The sequence below is a fragment of the Esox lucius genome, chromosome 1 (assembly GCF_011004845.1).
Source record: "Esox lucius isolate fEsoLuc1 chromosome 1, fEsoLuc1.pri, whole genome shotgun sequence".
Lineage (NCBI taxonomy): Eukaryota > Metazoa > Chordata > Actinopteri > Esociformes > Esocidae > Esox > Esox lucius.
This window is the reverse complement of record NC_047569.1, coordinates 38,372,865-38,393,235: the sequence shown is the minus strand read 5'-3', so window position 1 is coordinate 38,393,235 and position 20,371 is coordinate 38,372,865. Positions and strand designations below refer to the sequence as shown.

Here is a 20,371-nt window from a genome sequence, read left to right as displayed (position 1 = left end):
TCTCCCTCACCTTCCCTCCCCCCTAACTACCCATCTCTCTCCCTCACCTTCCCTCCCCCTAACTACCCCTCTCTCACTCTCTTTCTCACCTTCTCTCCCTTTCTTTGTCTCTTCCTCTTTTGCCTTCTCTCGGTTTCTTCCTCTAGCTTTATTTGTACCTAATGGCTACATAATTTATTGTATAAATTTTTTTTCTCGTAATATTATACCAGAAGACAGATAATTGAACACAACATACAAAGGAACAGAACAGGGAGAACTTTGACTTTCTTATTTCTGTCTGCTCTATATTCCTCTCACTTTACTGTAAAGTATCTTTTCTCTCTTCTCTTTTTATCTCAGCCTGGGTGCTTGTAAAAGCACTCTGTGACAACTGCTAACGTAAACTCTATAGATTACCTCAATCTTTTACTATAGCTTCTCTCTATTCTATCTTCTCGCTGTCATTGTTCTCTGAGAGCCTGTTACTGTACATATGTTCATAATGAACATATCTCAATGCTGCACCAACTGTCTGTAGCTTTAGGAATGAACAAGTCACTGCTACAGCAGCTAAGCTAGCTGAGGCCTGGAGGAAGAGAAGGAGAAACAGCTTGCTTTCGGTGTGACCAGATTATCCAATTACCCAGACTCTGTCACTATGCCAACACAACATTTTACACTCCAATTGTTTCCACTTAGCAATTTGTGCCCTTAAATCAGAGCAAGATGGTAGAGAAATAACTCTAGAAGTGTGTCAGAAGCAAAGATTGGGAGAGTTACGAGTAGATGGAGACAGAATCAGAAAGAGCAAAAGGGAACAGACAGAGAGAGAAAGGGAACAGATAGAGGCTATAGGCCCTTTGATTGTCCACAGAATTGGCAGCATTCTTTTTTTTCTTCCCGGTTTTAGTCAATCCATTTGTGTAACAGTAATATTAGCCTACTGGAGAGTTTTCCTTCGTGTTTGTTCTTCTCTGTTTCTGCCACACACCAACTCCTGCCGGCTCGGGAGAGTCAACGATCAAGTCTTATTGCACTGCCTCCTACCACTTGGGCCGGGAGTTGGGCTGGTGCGGGTGTCCATTTTGTTGAGGCTGTTGAAGGTGTGTTTAGGCTGGGGGGTCTGTTAAATACTCCAGTGGAGAAAAGGCCAAATGTGTTCCCCCGGAGTTCTTGTTTACCCAAGTTGGCCGTTTGGCTCACAAGGAGGAACCAGGTCGGGGGGAGGAGGGGCAACTGACACGTTCCATTTATTTGGAGGGGGGAGGCATGTTTCTCTGACACATTTCCTTTATTTGGGGGGAGGGGGGGGCATGTTTCTCTGACATGTTTCCTTTAGTGGGGGGTATGGTTCTCTGCTTGCCTTCAGTTTGAGGTTCATGAAAAAATGTGGAAATGTTTCTTGAGTTACACGGAGCCCCGGAAGGTGTTCACTTCTGACTGATGTGTTGTGTTGTAGCCTGCTGGGTTGTGTTGTAGCCTGCTGGGTTGGGTTGTGCTGGGTCGTGTTGTAGCCTGCTGGGTTGTGTTGTGCTGGGTTGGGTTGTAGCCTGCTGGGTTGGGTTGTAGCCTTTTAGGTTGGGTTGTGCTGGGTCGTGTTGTAGCCTGCTGGGTTGTGTTGTGCTGGGTTGGGTTCTAGCCTGCTGGGTTGCGTTGTAGCGTGGTGGGTTGTGTTGTGTTGTGCTGGGTTGTGTAATGTGAAAGTGTATATCACAACCTTCCTGTGGTTGATGATTCAGCACCACCAGAGCCCTACAGAACTCTTCCGGTCATGTTTTAGAAGGGTTCAGCTCCAATCCTTATCCACACACGGCCGCCACCAGACAGGTTCTCACAGGGATCCATTTCAGTGGGTTGACTGTTGTCTTAAGCTCTGGTAGTTAGTGAGCTGGGTGGTCGGGTGGGGAACCCGGGCCCCTCCTCACGTGAGACAACTTTTCACTTTTGCGTTTGACTAATTCTGCAAATGCACTTATTGGGAGTAACGTGTTGTTAGAGTGTTGTTCTCACAGTGGTGAGGTCGAACAGACAGACATGTTGAACTTGTATATTGCTGTCATAGTAACAATAATGGTTTTATTGTCTTTATGTAATAATAATGGTTTCTCACACACACACACACACACGCGCGCACGGATAAACTTGGCAATATTTACGTGAGCAGAACAACAGCCTACTGTCTCGATGGGGGGATGGGTGAGGGGCGTGAAACGGCCTGATAGAGGGAGTGCCTGTCTCTCTGTGCCCGTCTCTCTGTGCCCGTCTCTCTGTGTCCATTGGGCTGATTTCTGCTGGGCCTCTGAGTCCAGAGGTTGATGTAACCAGCGCATCTTCGTTCCCTTATTTCTTCTCTGGCTCCCGCTCCCCCCATCTGTAAGACCGTAGCGAATTACATAAAACGCTGCACTAAAGTCTGGTGTTGCTGAAATGAACCTTACGTGAGTTGACATCAGTTAGTGCAGTGCAGCATTACCTGGGAGGGGAGGGAGGAGGGGAGGGGAGGGAGGAGGGGGGGAGGGGAGGGGAGGGAGAGATGCAGAGCACTATGAAACAGAAATGGTGTAAGCTCCAACCCTTATGTAACCACCCCATTTTAGTGAGCCTGTATGCAAAAATACAGCACACTGTCCTCTGGCCTAGCCTGGCTGCCCTCAGAGAAATCCCCACTGTCCTCTGGCCTATCTTGGGTGCATCCAGAGACAACCCCCCCCCACAAGGGGCCTAAAAACAGAGCAGTAAACAAAATAAATGGAGAGAGTAGCATCTTTGTTGTTGACTCCTCCGGGTAATGGAAACAGGCAGACATCCAGGCAGGCAAACACGGAGGAACAGCCTGCCAACCTTGAAGACAGGGTTATGCTATATTTTACCAGGCATATATCGAAGATTTGAGACGCTAGATTCATTTGCTCTGTACCATATCAGCTATCAATAGTTAGAGACGCCATCTTCTGAGGTAGCGGGCGCCACATCTTCAATATGGTCCCCCCTGGAGGTTGATGACAATTGTGATGACAATGTATCAAGATTGTGTGCATGAGCTGTATCAAGATTGTGTGCAGTGCGCGCACACATCGCCCGATTTTCCCCGCGATGGACAGCCACAATCCAGCGTGGTACGTCTCGAACACACTGGTGTAAATTAAAACGCTATGGACCTGGTCATGCAAACTAAGAAGTCTATCTAGAGTTTTAAGGAGTCGTTTGTCTAGCTTGCATGTGTGTCTAATGACAACAAGCTGTGTAGAGGGTATGGGGGGGGTATACCGGTCTATCGACATGGCCCCCTTTTATGGCACTAATACGTTACTGCCTTTATGCACACACTAACAGTCACACGGCATCCTGATGGCACACATGTTTATATCCATCACACTCACTGTTGTGACAGTTAATTATGTCCTGTTGTTTAATCACCTTTCCCCCACTGTCACTACTATTATTCATTGTCATAACATTATGACCACCTGCCTAATATTGTTTAGGTCCCTCTTTTGCCGCCAAAACAGCCCTGACCCGTTGAGTCATGGACTCCACTAGACCTTTGAAGGTGTGCTGTGGTATCTGGCACCAAGGCGTTAGCAGCAGATCCTTTAAGTGCTGTAATTTGTGAGGTGGGACCTCCATGGGTCGGTCCTGTTTGTCGAGTACTTCCCACAGATGCTCGTATGTACTGAGATCTGGGGAATTGGGAGGCCAAGTCAACACCTTGAACTGATTGTCGTGTCCCTCAAACCCTTCCTGAATGGCAGGACCCAAGGTTTCCCAGCAGAACATTGCCCAAAGCATCACACTACCTCCGCCGGGTTGCCTCCTTCCCATAGTGCATCCTGGTGCCATGTGTTCTCCAGGAAAGCGTCGCACATGCACCCGGCCATCCACGTGATGTAAAAGGAAACGTGATTCATCAGACCAGGCCACATTCTTCCATTGCTCCGTGCTCCAGTGCTGATGCTCACGTGACCATTGTAGGAGCTAGTCGGGAAGTCTCTCTGTCACTCAGCCCCTGTCGCCAGTTCACCACTTTTACTTCCTTTGACCTCTTTTGATAGGTACTGACCACTGCATACCGGCAACACCCCACAAGGAATGCAGTTTTGGAGATGCCCTGACCCAGTCGTCTAGCCATCACAATTTGGCTCTTGTCGCTCGGATCCTTACGCTTTTTTCCTGCTTCTAACACGTCAACTTTGAGGACAGAATGTTCACTTGCTGCCTGATATATCCCACCCACTGACAGGTGGCATGATAAAGGGATTATCCGTGTTATTCACTTCACCCTTTCAGTGGTCATAATGTTATGGCTGATCGGTGTATATTCCTTATCTACTGTGTTAAATTTGGAATGATTATTCCCATGTCTCATTATTTACTCTGCGGTAAAATAACTGTGACTGATTGAACTTCTTAAGTGATGTTAATGGAAACTCAAAGACCACCGTCAAGAGCAACAGTCAAGAAACAAATCACGACTGAGGCCTTCAAAGGAGCGAGGTGGTCAGAAGATGATGGATGATAGGTGATGAAGTCTGCCGGATGATTTTGTAGAGGGCCAGTTTTGGGAACCGTCTGAGTCTTATAGCTGCTAACCCCCCCCCCCCCCCCCCCCTTTGTGACAGCCAGTTGGTTGAGGGAGGTCTCAGCAGCTGCAGGTGACAGAAGGTTCACCACAAAAAGGTCAGAATGGTAGCCAGATTTCATCACTACAAGACCTGTGTCTTAGCGCTGCTGCATTCCTTTATGTCCTCTGATTCTTCAGTTAACTCCTGAACGTGTTCAGGTGCCTTTTCTCTCTAACCCCAACATAGGCTACTGAGGTACGTATGACTGGTCATACTGCAACTTGTCCACCTGCCGGTCAGTTGGTGAATCAGTGGCTCATAAACATCAGACAGATTGTATTTTCTGTTAAAAACTTTAATATCCTGAAGTTAATCGGATCATAATATAACTCGGCCCGCAGAGCAATGCTTTGTAAATAAATTGTGTTGTGTTTACATCTTGCATGGCTTTAACACACGTGCCTGTTGCCCGCCGAATTTAACATGTTTCTGTGGGACGTCTGCAGCTCATTGTCCGTTGTCAGCCACGCTTGTATGTGATCCCAGATCCCCACAGAGCTGTGGTCTATACAGATCTCTCTCATTATTCAGAACCCCCTATTTTTTTTTTTACATACTTTTTTAGAGAGTTTTATGTGTATTTTTTGTATTTTTTATGGCGATATGAAATTTAAAGAGGAACCACGGAAGGTGGCCGAGTTTGCGAGCCAGAAGGGCGTGTGTCTAACTCAAACCCACAGCCAGTCTGCTGGCCCGGGCTTTGTGCCAGAGCCTCCGGCTTTAACCGGCAAACGGCACCGGCCACAGACCACCCCTTTCTGTGTGGTCCCGGCAGTTACTGCCACACTGATGGAGCAGGGAAATGTAATATGGGGCATTTTGACCGCAAAATGTCTGCTACTGATTCCCTGCAGTCTTGCCTCTCTGTTAAAGTCTGCATTCCTCCTGAAAGACTTTTGTTCAACAGCCTGCTACCCTGTTAAACTGGGTTCTACTGTAATGACTTACCAGGGACCCTCTCTCTCTTTGTCTATGTCTCTCCAGATCTGTGGCGTTCGTATCGGCAACATCGGGACTGTTCTCCCCGTGTGATTGGATGGTCGGCCTGTGGGTGCAACTCAACACGCCAGTGATGCCAGCCCAGGAGAGCAGGTTGGTTGACCAGCGAATCTCCATCGCCGATATTCCACTGTCAGACCCAGTGTGTTGTATCCTAGCGGTGAAGCGTTCCCTATGCAGCGCGCTGCCTCTGAGGGACGGAGTGTTGTGTTCACTGGGGTCCCTGTGTTCCTCTCGAATCCGCGTGACGTTTCTGCTCCCTCGTGTTTAGACCCTGAACCATGGGCAACGTGGAGAGCCAGAACGGCGACCACGCCTTCTACGGTGCCCAGCATGGCCACCTCGCCCGCAAGCACACTTCTCGCTCCCTGCGTATCTCCAACAAGCATCGCCCATCCGGCTCTGGTTCCGACCGCCGCTCCCGCGACCGCTACGCCTCGCAGGGGAAAGTAGAGCATCATAACTCGGAGACGTCCACGCGCTCCAGCAGCACTCCCAGCATACCCCAATCTCTGACCGACCACGCCCTGGAGCCCTTCAACCAGACCCATGTCCTGTCGGACTTCTCCTCTCCCATCTGGGTGGACAGAATGGCCATGAACCTCCGACCGCTCTCCTTCAACAACCCCCTGGACCACCCCTCCGTGGGACTCGAGCCAGACACAGCGTCCCCCGGGGCTGCACCCCACAGCCCCCAGGACTATCACGGCCCCCAGAGCCCCGGGGCTGCACCCCACAGCCCCCAGGACTATCACGGCCCCCGGAGCCCCAATTACACAGCAGCGGTGACCTACCTCCAGAAAACCAGAGACGGGCCCAGAGAACACAAGGACGGGGTCAGCTTCAAGAAGAAGAGGTCCAAGTCAGCCGACATGTGGCGGGAAGACAGTCTGGAGTTCAGCCTGTCAGACCTCAGCCAGGAACACCTCACCAGGTTAGACCTAAGACTTAATATGTTATGAGTGACATGATGTGAAGGATTTGTTATGAGTGATATGATGTGAAGGATTTGTTATGAGTGATATGATGTGACTAATATGTAATGAGTGACAACTATAAGCCTGAATTTGGGGGCGCTGAATTTGATGTAGGATATCGAGTATGCTTTATGTGAATGTCCAGGACACACCAATGAGCCGAGAGTAATGTCTGCATACCATACTAATTTTGGTCTACATTTGATTGGCATTGTCAACATTCAAACTGACAATTAGACCAGAAGAAAATACATCCCTCCCATTAACTGTGCTTTAGGTTATATTTGTCTGACTACAATGAAACGACAAATGTATTAGTTTAAGAAACTTCCTGAATTGAGATATACTTGGGGAGAATGCAGTGCTTTGAACATGGAGCGATATTCACCTGAGCTGCCAAGGGTAATTTCAGTATATCTCCAAAGTGGAAGTTCATAAATCATTTAAATTTTAGTCATTTAGCAGACTCGCATATCCAGAGCGACCTACAGTAAGTGCATACATTTTAAAACCACTAGGGTCAAACAACCCCACAGTTTAGTGGTAAGTAGCATTCTAATTGATGAATTAGTTATCGGCAAAGGCCCATGCTGGATAGGTTTATTACCATACAAATAATAAAACGTAACAAAAGACAACAGACAGAGGTGTTATCAGTGGTGCTATTTTATGTAGTCTATGAAAAGCTGAGTTTGCGAGAAACACAAGTTAGCAAGTAGAGGTTTGAAGGATGCTAAGTCATTCTGAAGTTTTGTTTTCCTCCAAGTTTTGTTTTCCTCAGCTGCCCAAAGCCCACTTCTGCAAGCTTGCAGTGAGTCACTTAGCAACGGAGCAGGAGGGGACAGTGAGAGTCGTAGGACTTAAGCGCGGCGTGTAGGGTGGGAGAGGCAGACTCTGGACATGGATGAGAGAAGAATTTAAGAGATGGGAGAGATGATAGGATTGGGGAGAGAGCAGTTGGGGGGGGGGGTGAACAGGTGCTGCAGAGGCCTAAAACATTGGACTTTGTTGACAGTTTATGGGTTGAAGAGCGAGAGAACGAGACAAAGTGGTCAGACGACTAGAGAGATTTGTTGCCTGATGGCATCTAGTAAAGATTAGATTGAGTGCAGTGCCTGCTTTGTGAGTGGGAGTTGACAAGAACAAGTTATGTTCAAAAAAGGAAAGGAGTGGAAAGGAATTCGAGAGAAATGACCGAAGGACAGATGTTGGAAGGCTGAAGTCCCCCAATTATGAGTGGTGAGACATCATCTGGGAATGAACCACTCGGCAGGTCAAGCTCATTGAGGAAGTCACCAAGAGCACCTGGCGAACCATAGATGACAACAGTGTCATGCTTGAATAGAAAGTTCACCGACAGCATGGAATTCAAAAGAGGAAATGTGTAGGTGAGCAAGAGGGAAGAGAAACATTCTCCAGTTTGAAGAAACAATTAGCTCTGTGCCGTGACCAGATGCTCTTGGACTGTGGGAAAACAGTCAGATGAAGAGAGAGTTGCTGATGTAGCAGTATTTCAAACACTCCATCTTATTTTTTAGATTTTGTGGACTAATTGTTTTGGAAGGAGGCTAACCAAAATTAGAGCAGGACATTATGTTCCAGACCAACATTTTGGGAACTCGCGCCAAGCCAAATTACGCGCGGTCATCTCCTTTCTCTGCTACAGCACCCCTCCGCTCACATACTTTGACACATGAAAGCACCCATGTCAAATTACTCATCAGTCAATGGGTCCAGCAGATCTTAAAAACACAAGTACATAAAATGCTTCCTTCCTATAAAAAAATACTGTAGGCTATTAATAAAAACGTTGCTGGTACTTAGGATCAAGGTTAAAAATGTAGCCTAATGAAATACATATGTAGAGTGACGGATTGAGGCAGTTGTGCAATCAGAGCTTCGTCTTATTATGGTTCTATGATAGATTGTAAACGGGCTGCATTAATGGCTACTAAAGAGACGTCTCCTAACCCAGGCTATAGACTGGGATTGGATTCCCCCCCCCCACATGGATATGCATGCTAACCAACTGCAATGTAAATGTAGAGAGGTGGGCGGTAATGTTTTCCCTCCTGGTTGGGTCAATAAATGTTTCTTTCAGCACGGAGGAGATGATAGACACCGAGGAGGTCGACGACCGGGACTTCCCGGATTGTGACGGGCTGCTGGGCCTGGCCTCCCCCGAGGGGCTGGATCCAACCGGCCGGACGAATTCCCTGGACCAGCTGGCCCGGCGGCCCGCTGGACGCTACGCCAAGTGGCACCGTGAGGCCAGTCGGGTGGCCCGGGAGGGGGAGGACGATAAAATGCTTTCCCCGTCGGAGGAGGATGGGAACTCGTACGGGGCGTACACCCTGCCCTGCCGGCGCTCACACTGCTTGTCAGAGGGGCTGAGCAAACAGCAGACTGAGACCAGTACCATCATGCAGGGGCGCCGGGCGCAGACCATACAGGTACCCCCCACACACACACCCTAATACTACACACACACCCTAATACTACACACACACATACCCTAATACTACACACACACCCTAATACTACACACACACCCTAATACTACACACACACACACCCTAATACTACACACACACCCTAATACTACACACACACATACCCTAATACTACACACACACACACCCTAATACTACACACACACACACACCCTAATACTACACACACCCTAATACTACACACACACACACCCTAATACTACACACACCCTAATACTACACACACACACACCCTAATACTACACACACACACACACCCTAATACAACACACACACACACACACTCATCCTAATACTACATTTGGTTTGGAGTTTTGGTTGTGATAAGGTTAGTTAGTATTAGGGCAAACTAAACATTGGGAATACATTTAGGTTTGGAAAGTATAGGATTGTAAGTATGAATGTCTGTGTGAATGCAAGTGTTTGATATTTGCAGGTTACAGGTTAGTGGGTCTACTTTAGTGGGTCCTTTGGCATTTGAATGCAACTTTCCCAACTCCCACGCTAAGTAAATACAGTAAGGATGAAACAAAGCTGTTTTCACAGTTATTATGGTCTTATGGGATTGGTCTGCTTTCACATGTATTCCCTGTTTCTGTGTCGAAAGCTGATAAAGGTGAAGTGCTTCTTCTCATCAACACTGAATTTAACTATGGACTCTGCTTTTGTACGGCTACATTTTCTTTTGCATTATCCGAGTCTGGAAGAGTGACCGGTGCTAGTTGACCACCCCTGACTGCTTACCTGTGTGATTGGGAGTGCTGCTCAGTGTGGTAAAGAAACACTGGTTATTTCACCTGCTGTTACCTTATTGTCTGGCAATCATCTTCGGGTGTCAGCAGCAATGCATCCATAGATTGGCTGTGGATGCATCCCTTTTTGAGCCACATGTGTCTTCTGAGACTCATGTGGTGTGTTGCCTCATGTCGTACCCCCCCGCCCCACCCCCCCTCTCCAGTGTAAAGTTGAACAGTAACAGTGGCGGATTTGGCAAAACACAGTCTGAGAATCGCCGTTCACCGGCTTCATCCAGTTATAATTAGCTTCCCAGTCTTTGTTTTAGCTGTATTTCCTTTTCTTTGTGGTTGTGTCCATCCTGTTCCGCCTAAATCTGCATGGAACTGCATAGTAGTGTTGTGACGGGTTAACATGCACTTGACCCACGTGTGCGCTGTTTGAGTGACAGATTTCAGAAAAGCGTCAGTCCTGCAGTGGTTTGACTTTTGGGAAAACTAGAGCCAATCAAACTGACGGGACATCATCTCGATAGGTGGGGTGTGAGCCCAGGGATTAAAATGCTGTGCAGTCCCACGTGGAGCGGGACGCCTGGTCGCCCTTCTAGCGGGATGGCGAGGACCTTGAAGCATCTCGTACCTAAAACCGTCTCCCAGTTTACTCTGTCTCTCATCTTTTTCCCGGTCTTTCATCTTCCTTTCTTGCTCTCTGCAGAAGCCCTAGAATGTTATTAGAGTAGAAAGGGCTCAGGATTCTGGTGATACCCTCTCCTCTCATTCAGTAGCACTAGCTCTCTGTCTCTTTCTGTTTTTCCTTCTCTATCTCTTCATCTCTCTCCCTGAGCCTTCGTCTTGTCTCTCTTCCCCTCTTTCTGTCTCTCTTTCTATTTTTGCCACTCTCTTTTTCCTGTCTGAGAGACATTCCTGTCGGTCTCCCTTTTTCTATTGGTGAGATACTCACTGTCTTTCCTATTCCTAAAGCTGATAATAAGCTTTAGAAATGGATTGTGTTGAAACAGAAAGCGTGTGTGTGTGTGTGTGTGTGTGTGTGTGTGTGTGTGTGTAGTCCTTTGTTATGATAATGCATGTTACAACAAAACATGGGTGGTGGTCCTGTCGCTATCGGGTTCCGATGTTCTGTGTGTGCGTTACGTGTGTAGTGTGTGTGGTGGCCTCATCATAGGGCATGAGGTTACTGTGGTAACGGAGACCACAGGGCTTGTTTGCATCATGTGAGAGAGAATAAAACGCTAGATAGACTTATCATGATTTGCATAGTAATTTCCGTTCCGGTTGAATGTACTCCGGCATGTTCGAGACGTAACCACGCAGGACTGTGGCCGTCAGTTGTGGGAAAGTCGGGTGATTTGCGTGCACACCGCACGTAATCTAGATCCGGTTCCCTCGGAATTCTCTTCACGCGTGCAGTATTATAGGAAATATGTCACGCGCTACCGTAGAAGGTGGCGTCTCAAGCCATCAATATCTGCAAGTTTACACAAACTGATCTAGCGTCTCGAGTCTTCTGCGGTATGTCTCAGAAAATGTAGCGTATCGCGAAGCCCTTAGAGGGCCAAGACGGTGGCTGAGTGTTTTTTTTTTCTTGTATATTATATTTGATAACCAAAAATTGTTTCAGCAAAGCTGAAAATCTATAACGGCATCTACAAAGGTAGAAGATAATTATTTTGTTGAATTTCAAAAACAAAAAAATAAGGAAGAATGCAAAGGGCAAGCGTGTCTATATACAGTGTATTTGTCTAAGTAAGTTACATCTATTGGGGTCTGTTATGAATGTGGTTAATGAATGCTGCTCATAGACTGAAAGTACTTGGATTTCTCTGGACAAGTCCGGCTTGTCTCCCTGATAGCCTGAGAGGTGAGATAGCTAGTATCATCAACAGCACAGATTCACATAACCAGCGAGGAGAGACAGGCAATATCATCTACCGCACAGAATCACATAACCAGCAAGGTGAGACAGATAAGAAAGTCTATAGCACAGCTTAACAAACACTCATGTGAATGAGGAAGTTGTTTGAGGTGGGGATGTGGAGGGGCCGAACACATCCGATACAATAGAAATACCTTTGTCCCGAGGTGTCATTAAAACAGAAACGGGGGTTTGTGTCTCACCTGTCCATCCGAACCCTTTGTGTGTGTTCCCAGGATGTGACGGCGGGCGAGGGGAGCGAGTATGAGGACAGCGGTGTCGACGTGGCGACAGCCGAGCGGGCGGGGCACCAGGGCCGGCGTTACAAGACCATGTCGATGTCCTTCTCTGTGTGCTCGGCTGCTGGGCGGAGCATGTTCGCTGGCAGCGACAGCGGCAGCAGCAGTGGAGGGGCGCCCAGCGAGGGCGTCCAGGGGGTCTACGAGAACTTCAGACAGGTGTGTGAAGAGGGCCCGGGGGCAACCTGGTGTTTGTGCCTACCTCGTTAATTGGTGTCCTGGGGCCAGAGTTTAAAATCCCCTCCAGAGCCAGAGTTTAAAATCCCCTCCAGAGCCAGAGTTTAAAATCCCCTCCAGAGCCAGAGTTTAAAATCCCCTCCGGAGCCAGAGTTTAAAATCCCCTCCGGAGCCAGAGTTTAAAATCCCCTCCGGAGCCAGAGTTTAAAATCCCCTCCGGAGCCAGAGTTTAAAATCCCCTCCGGAACCAGAGTTTAAAATCCCCTCCGGAACCAGAGTTTAAAATCCCCTCCGGAACCAGAGTTTAAAATCCCCTCCGGAACCAGAGTTTAAAATCCCCTCCGGAACCAGAGTTTAAAATCCCCTCCGGAACCAGAGTTTAAAATCCCCTCCGGAACCAGAGTTTAAAATCCCCTCCGGAACCAGAGTTTAAAATCCCCTCCGGAACCAGAGTTTAAAATCCCCTCCGGAACCAGAGTTTAAAATCCCCTCCGGAACCAGAGTTTAAAATCCCCTCCGGAACCAGAGTTTAAAATCCCCTCCGGAACCAGAGTTTAAAATCCCCTCCGGAACCAGAGTTTAAAATCCCCTCCGGAACCAGAGTTTAAAATCCCCCCCGGAACCAGAGTTTAAAATCCCCTCCGGAACCAGAGTTTAAAATCCCCCCCGGAACCAGAGTTTAAAATCCCCCCCGGAACCAGAGTTTATCCTAGTCCAAGGTCCCTCCCTTTCCTCTCAGCCCTATTCATGGCCCCTTCTCTTTAGACCTTCCCCTTCAGAATTGGGAAAAGATGCATTAAGAGCCTGTGAAAACAGACCATGTAAAGCTAGAAATCCAATGTTTAAACATTTGTCTGTCAAGATTAAAATATGATGTTGTTTGATGACAGTAAAACTTTATTAATTTGATAATTTTTTTGCTACTATGATCAGGAGTTGGAGATGAGCTCGTGTCAGACCGAGAGTCTGGAGGAGGCGGGCTCAGCGCTTAGTGATGAGCAGAGCACCATGAGTTCAGCCTACCAATCAGATCCGCTGCTCAGTGTTGCTCAGGGAACTGTGCGGAAGGCAGGCCGTCTGGCTGTCAAGAACTTCCTGGTTCATAAGAAGAGCAAGAAAGTGGAGTCAGCCACCAGGAGGAAGTGGAAGAGCTACTGGGTCTGCCTCAAAGGTAGGAGATGCCTGCCTAGGATCTGGACACGCTCATACACTAATACTAGACGCTCATACACTAATACTAGACGCTCATACACTAATACTAGACGCTCATACACTAATACTAGACGCTCATACACTAATACGAGACGCTCATACACTAATACGAGACGCTCATACACTAATACGAGACGCTCATACACTAATACTAGACGCTCATACACAAATACTAGACGCTCATACACTAATACTAGACGCTCATACACTAATACTAGACGCTCATACACTAATACTAGACGCTCATACACTAATACGAGACGCTCATACACTAATACGAGACGCTCATACACTAATACGAGACGCTCATACACTAATACTAGACGCTCATACACTAATACTAGACGCTAATACACTAATACTAGACGCTAATCCATCAGGACACACTAACACTAAAAATACCAGACACTAATACTATACCCATCCTTCAGGACACACTAACACTAAAAATACCAGACACTAATACTATACCCATCCTTCAGGACACACTAACACTAAAAATACCAGACACTAATACTATACCCATCCTTCAGGACACACTAACACTAAAAATACCAGACACTAATACTATACCCATCCTTCAGGACACACTAACACTAAAAATACCAGACACTAATACTATACCCATCCTTCAGGACACACTAACACTAAAAATACCAGACACTAATACTATACCCATCCTTCAGGACACACTAACACTAAAAATACCAGACACTAATACTATACCCATCCTTCAGGACACACTAACACTAAAAATACCAGACACTAATACTATAACCAGCCATCCATCAGTAGATAGTAATTATAAATCTAGACAGTAATGAGAGAGACAGATGTGGAAGAAGTGAAGATGGGGGTGAAGGGTAGAGAACCCTCGTCTCTGGCAGTCAGCTGCATATTTGCAGGAGAGTTACTCTCGGATCACACAGGAGTGTTACTCTAATGCTACTTAACTTGAAGTCGTCATTTTAGAATTGTTTTAGTTTTCTGATGTTCCTTTCTCAGCTGGAGAATCCAGACCTGCACTTCAAACCGTTGGCCACTGGAGAGCAGAATTAAATTGATAGAATAAATCTAGCTGTTATTTATTAAATTTTTCATATTGTATGCAGTGAAAATGTCCACATGAAAGATATTTGAAGGACAAAATCTGTTGCTCCATATAAATATAACTTTGTAATTATGCATAATTTGGGTTGTAGCTGCATTTTGCTCTTAATGACAAATGAAATCAGAGAAGTTGATTTGATGTTTGTGAGTAACTTCCCTTGTTGTCCTCTCCCAGGATGTACTTTGTTCTTCTACGAGACAGACGGGCGTTCAGGGATCGACCACAACAGTGTTCCCAAACACGCGGTGTGGGCTGAGCACAGTATCGTCCAGGCCGTGCCTGAACACCCCAAGAAGGACTTTGTCTTCTGCCTGAGCAACTCTCTGGGAGATGCATTCCTCTTCCAGGTGAGCGGAGCTGTGCGTGTTGGCGCATGCGTGCGTGTGTGTGTGTTTCAGTTCTCACGAGGGGGCCAGTGTCAAGATAAATATGCATTCTCTTACTAGGGTTAGTTGCTCTGGATGGGGTACCCTGTTACCTTCCTAAAATGTACTTGCTAAAGGAATGTATACTGTGGAGTGATACTTTACGTATTGGCTTAAAGTGGCACTTTTTCAACATTCAGACAGAAATGGTATCAGCAGCACATTCTATGTCTGTTGTCCATCAACCCTTGACCTTTCATCTTTGACCTCTGCCCCTGCAGACTTGCAGCCAGACAGAGCTGGAGAACTGGATAACAGCTGTCCACTCGGCGTGTGCGGCAGCGGTTGCTAGGCAGCACCACCGCGAGGACACGGTCCGCCTGCTCAAGGCTGAGATTAAGAAACTGGAGCAGAAGATTGACATGGATGAGAAGATGAAGAAGATGGGAGACATGCAGCTCTCTGCTGTTACTGACAACAAGAAGAGGAAGGCCATACTGGATCAGGTGAGAGATTGGTGGGACGGGGAGGAATATGGGACTGATTGAGGGAGGAGGGACAGAGTGGGTAGGGTGTTGGAAAGCGTGACCAAGACCAAGAGGAGAACGTCCCTGATCAAGTACTATAACTAGAGGGGGGGAGGAGGAGGAGGGAAAGAAAGAGATTGAGTGAGTGAGTGAGGAGTAGGAGAGAGTGAGAAAAGAAGGCAGATATAAAGGGAAAAGGGCAAGTGGTGCAGGAAGAGAAGAGAGACATGAAGATGTAGAAACTGTGATGTACACACCCAGGATCTGATAATTTAGCACCTAGTCTGTCTCTATCTCTCTCTATGTCCCTCTGGTCTAGCCCATGGATGAATAGAACAGATGTCCACGTTCAAGTCAAGGAGCTTTTTCTATTCATTCCGTTTCTATGTGTTCCAGTTAATATTGGACATTAGTTGTGATCCAGGTTAGTCAATGTTAGTCGTTGTGTGTTTGGAGACCATCACCCACTTGGCTCTCTAAGACCTCGACCGATTTTTCACTTAATGAATCCCAAAGTTCAGATTGTAATTAATGGCTCTTTTCATGAAAGACATCAAATGTTCTTTTGTAGTGTCTGAGATCTAGTGCCTGTTTCTGGCTGCCTGTTTGCCTGGTCGTTTGGCGCAGGAAGCTTGGCAGTGCGTTGTCCTGAGCTGAATAGAAGTAGGCCTTTTTCCATGGAAACAACAGTCACCATTATGTGTCCCAAATCGCACCATATTCCTTATTTAGCGCACTACATTTGCCTCGATCCTTACGGGGCCCTGATCCGAAGTAGTCCACTATATAGGGGACAGGGCGCCATTCGGATCTTTTGGAGACTATTGTCTCCAGGGAGGAAAGGCCAAGCCCTAAACCCCCAGTGTCCCAAACCATCACATTACCTCCAGGCTGTGCAGCAGGGCTCCTGTCCTCCTTCCTACTGGCTGCAGTCCTGCCTACTCCCAAACCACAAGTACAGAACCGAGGGAGGGAGGGAGGGAGGGTTGGAGGGAGGACCCATGAATTAGGCCAGTGTGTGCTGGTCCAGTGCCCTGGTCAACACAGAACACCATTAGAGCTACAAAGCAGCAGCTATTGGACCAAGACAACAGGCTGGGCAACAGCCACAACAACAAAAGATCAGAGCGGAGCCCAGGCAGAGAACAGAGGAACCACTTGGCCACCATCTGACAGGTCCTCGGGGTCACAGACAACCTCCGCTGTCGGGAGGTCAGAGAGACTTTGCGTAGGACTTGGCCATGTAGGGAACCCTGGAATCCTTTTCAACTGTGTTGTTGCTGATGTTCTCCCCATGTGTTCTAGATCTTCCTCTGGGAACAGAATCTGGAGCAGTTCCACATGGGTCTGTTCCGGTTTCGCTGTTACCTGGCCAGTCTCCAGGGAGGGGAGCTGCCCAACCCGAAACGCCTGCTGGCCTTCGCCTCCAGAACCACCAAACTGGCCATGGGACGCCTGGGGATCTTCTCCGTGTCGTCGTTTCACGCTCTGGTGAGTAGGAAACACACACATACACAGTCTGTCGCCAGACAACCCCTGTACATCGCCTCTCACCCTGCCCAATTGGACTAAAACAGGTTGCTTTTGGCAAAGTAAAGGCAAGCGGTCATCAAATTGGCCCGGGTTCACTCCTAACCTACCAGCGATGCCCTGGATACATCCAATATGTACCCCGCGCAACGCTTCACCGTGTTACGGATGTGTGCTGTTCTGACACCCGCTCTGCCTCCCGAAACAGCGCCTCGCGCGCCGTTTTAAGTACTGCGGTGAGATTTAGTCACCTGTTGTCGGAGCCTCCGTCATGAGGCTAGCCCTGCTCCCCACCGGCGAGGCTGTTGATTCTGGCCGCGGAACAGTGGAAGCGTGGGCAGCGCCGGAGGATAACATTTATTTGGTTCAGACGGCACGGCAGAGTGGAGCAGTGCGTCGGCTGATCAATAGCTTCCTTGTTGCGAGACGCCTACATGGGACCCGTCCCCAGTGGGGCTCTATTTCCTTTGGCCTACTACTTTTCACCAGGGGCCCATGGGGCTCTGGTCCACAGTAGTGCGCCACGCAGGGAACAGGGTTTGGTTTGGGACGCGGCCGTGTTCTCTCTCGGCAGGTGGGAGTCCAAGGACTCTGGGAGACAGCCGGTTGGGGAGAGTAACACAGAGGAGATGTCTTAAATAACACTTTCCCACGAAACACATCTTTGCTCTCTCCTTCTGCGTCTTTCTCTGTCTCTCTGCGTCTGTGTGTCTTTATTACATCTCTGTCTCATTCTCTCCGGCTCTCCCTCCATCTCTCACTCACATCTACTTATCATCACCATGTGAAACGAGTGCAGCGTGACAGAATGATGGTGGGTTGAGTTAGTGGACCCTTCACGTCAACAGAGAATGGAGCTTTGTCAGTCTTTTGGGATCCTCTTCCAAAGCCTTTAAATCACCCATTTTACATACATAATTATAATATACATCTATTGTATTATTTTATATATAGCATATTAGATGTGAAAGATGACATTTTTAAGACAGGTCATTTGTGTTTTGAAGAATGAGTGCTGGGAACAGTGATGGAGATGGAGATTCCGTTCAGACTTCAAGTAGCCTAGAAATGCCATTCTGCATTAAGATCATCATCGACATCCCAGCTTGGGTATGTCATGCCCTGTTTCACACTGCTTCCTCAGCCAGTCCACTGGGCCGTCCTCACCGGGGATGGGGCAAGCAGACACTCAAGTCCGTGTTGTTTTTCCGGATAGATCTTAAGGTTTTACCAACATAGTAATGCCAGCAGCTCTTCTGTTACTGTGACTGATCAATACAAATGTTTTCTATGGTTCTCACGTGCCGCCGCAGCAGACACGTGCTGATCAATGTGTATGGGGACTTGAACGGGAATAAAAGTAGGGTTAAACTAGATTTGAACTGCAAGTAAAGTCACTCCCATCCTCACTGTCCTCACGACCGTCCTCACTGTCCTCACGACCGTCCTCACGACCGTCCTCACGGCCTTGCTGTCATTCTCACCATCCTCATCGTCTTAACCATCCTGACCATCTTCACTATTACTTTCGCCACACTCACGTTGCTCGGGGTGCTTACTCAAGCAGACCCAAATTATATTGACATTTAACTCTATTTTGTTCCCTGCAAAGGATCTTCGCGTGTGACAACAGGTTGATAGGAGACAAAGAAAACATGACTGTGGGTTTGGATTATATCAGGAGCTCATCAATCACAGGCTTCATTCACATAAACTATATACAAATAAAACTACAATGTTGGTGAGTTGAGGGGTTTCATGGATGTTGGCCCCGAAGCAGAAAACCTCTGATAATCGTATACTGTGAGTCTGTGGGAATGTTTGCAGCCAGGAGGTCGGGGGCTAAAGTGGTCATGCAGTCTGTCATGTGTCAATCATTGTGTCTAAAATGGCAGCCTATTCCCTATACGGAGCCTTGTCGGTTTACAAGTAGTGCATAGAGAGTGTGTAGAGAATAGAGGGTCATTGGGGATACAGACGCTGACTAGCTCACTGACCTCACCAGCTGTGTCAGGTTGTGTGGGTGAGGTGTTCCCTGTGTCAGAGCTACGCATCTAACCATCTCTCTCTCTCTCTCTCTCTCTCTCTGTCTCTCTCTCTGTCTCTCTGTCTCTCTCTCTCTCTCTCTACCTCCCTCCTTCCATCTGTCTCTCTTTCTGTCTGTCTATACATCTGTCCCTCACTCACTCTGTCTCCTCTTTCTGCTCCTTCTCTGTGTCCTGCTCTTTTCTAGGTGGCGGCCCGGACAGAGAGTGGTGTAAGGAGGCGCACCCACGCCATGTCTCGTTCCTCCTCATCCAAACGTAAGAGCAGGTTCTCCTCCCTCTGGGGTCTGGACACCACCTCCAAGAAGAAGACTAAAGCCCATCCCAGCATCAACCAGGTACTTGTAACCATTCATCCCTGCCATTGAACCCTTTTCCGGGTTCACTACTATGGGTCTAACTCAGAGTCCTGTGTTTGCTATAGAGACTGATCAGATTTCTATAGAAACTGAACTGCAGAGATCTGGATCACTGCCTAGTAAGAGTATGTCATTGTGCGATCCTTCTTTGTAGCGTAGATGTTTGGAGAGGTTCTGTGTTGACTGTTTGTTTCTTTTCTGGTCCTGAAGGTCTTTGCTGATGGCGAGGAGCCCTTGGATGGGACCTATAATGCCGACTCTGCCAAGGAGAGCGTGGTAAATATGTCTTACACACCCGTCCTCTTTTCAGACCACCGAGTTGTTTTAGACCTTTTAAGAAGCGTTCGAGAAATGGGCTGCAGCTCTCAAGGAGAAGCCAGTTCCACCATTGGGGTAAAAGGGCCAAGAGATCAGAGGTGACAGAACAAAGATCTCTGGGAGGGATATTGGGTTTGAGCATAGCCTGGAAGTAAGGATATGGGGCTTGTGCATAGCCTGGAAGTAGGAATATAGGATTTTTGCATAGCCTGGAAGTAGGGGTGTAGGGTTTGAGCATAGCCTGGGAGTAGGGGTGTAGGGTTTGAGCATAGCCTGGGAGTAGGGGTGTAGGGTTTGAGCATAGCCTGGGAGTAGGGGTGTAGGGTTTGAGCATAGTCTGGAGGGTGGATCAGTCTGGTAGCAGCGTCAATCCAGATGTTCACCATTTTGGCTCAGGAAGATGCTGTGTGTTTGTTTGTGTGTTTAATCTCACACACATACACACCCTCTGCCACTAGCCATCACACACACACCTTGATAGAGAACTGAACACACATGGAATGTCATCAGGTAATGTAGGTGTGAAGTAATGTTAGAAACTCTGTTAGCCAAGTGTTTTCGCCGGTCACACCAGAGATCATTTGTTTAAAAATCCCAGGATAAAAATATTACACACACAAACTACTTTTATCATATGTGAGTAGTATGTGTTAACAGTGTGTCTGCCT

The 20,371-nt window shown here is 47.6% G+C and overlaps 1 protein-coding gene across 5 annotated transcripts in view; it reads left to right on the top strand.

Annotated features, from left to right (window-relative positions):
* The window catches only part of tiam1b (TIAM Rac1 associated GEF 1b), a 72,520-nt gene that overhangs the window by 26,542 nt on the left and 25,607 nt on the right, over positions 1-20,371 (top strand). For all 5 annotated transcript variants that reach the window (XM_034293636.1, XM_034293637.1, XM_010873961.3 and 2 more), the window contains 10 exons: positions 5,589-5,696; positions 5,875-6,537; positions 8,682-9,033; positions 11,997-12,218; positions 13,170-13,407; positions 14,734-14,906; positions 15,206-15,430; positions 16,757-16,942; positions 19,215-19,364; positions 19,596-19,661. In XM_034293636.1, the coding sequence (XP_034149527.1) occupies positions 5,885-6,537; positions 8,682-9,033; positions 11,997-12,218; positions 13,170-13,407; positions 14,734-14,906; positions 15,206-15,430; positions 16,757-16,942; positions 19,215-19,364; positions 19,596-19,661 (2,265 nt within the window). In that variant the 5' untranslated portion in view covers positions 5,589-5,696; positions 5,875-5,884. The remainder of the gene's footprint in view (positions 1-5,588; positions 5,697-5,874; positions 6,538-8,681; positions 9,034-11,996; positions 12,219-13,169; positions 13,408-14,733; positions 14,907-15,205; positions 15,431-16,756; positions 16,943-19,214; positions 19,365-19,595; positions 19,662-20,371) is intronic.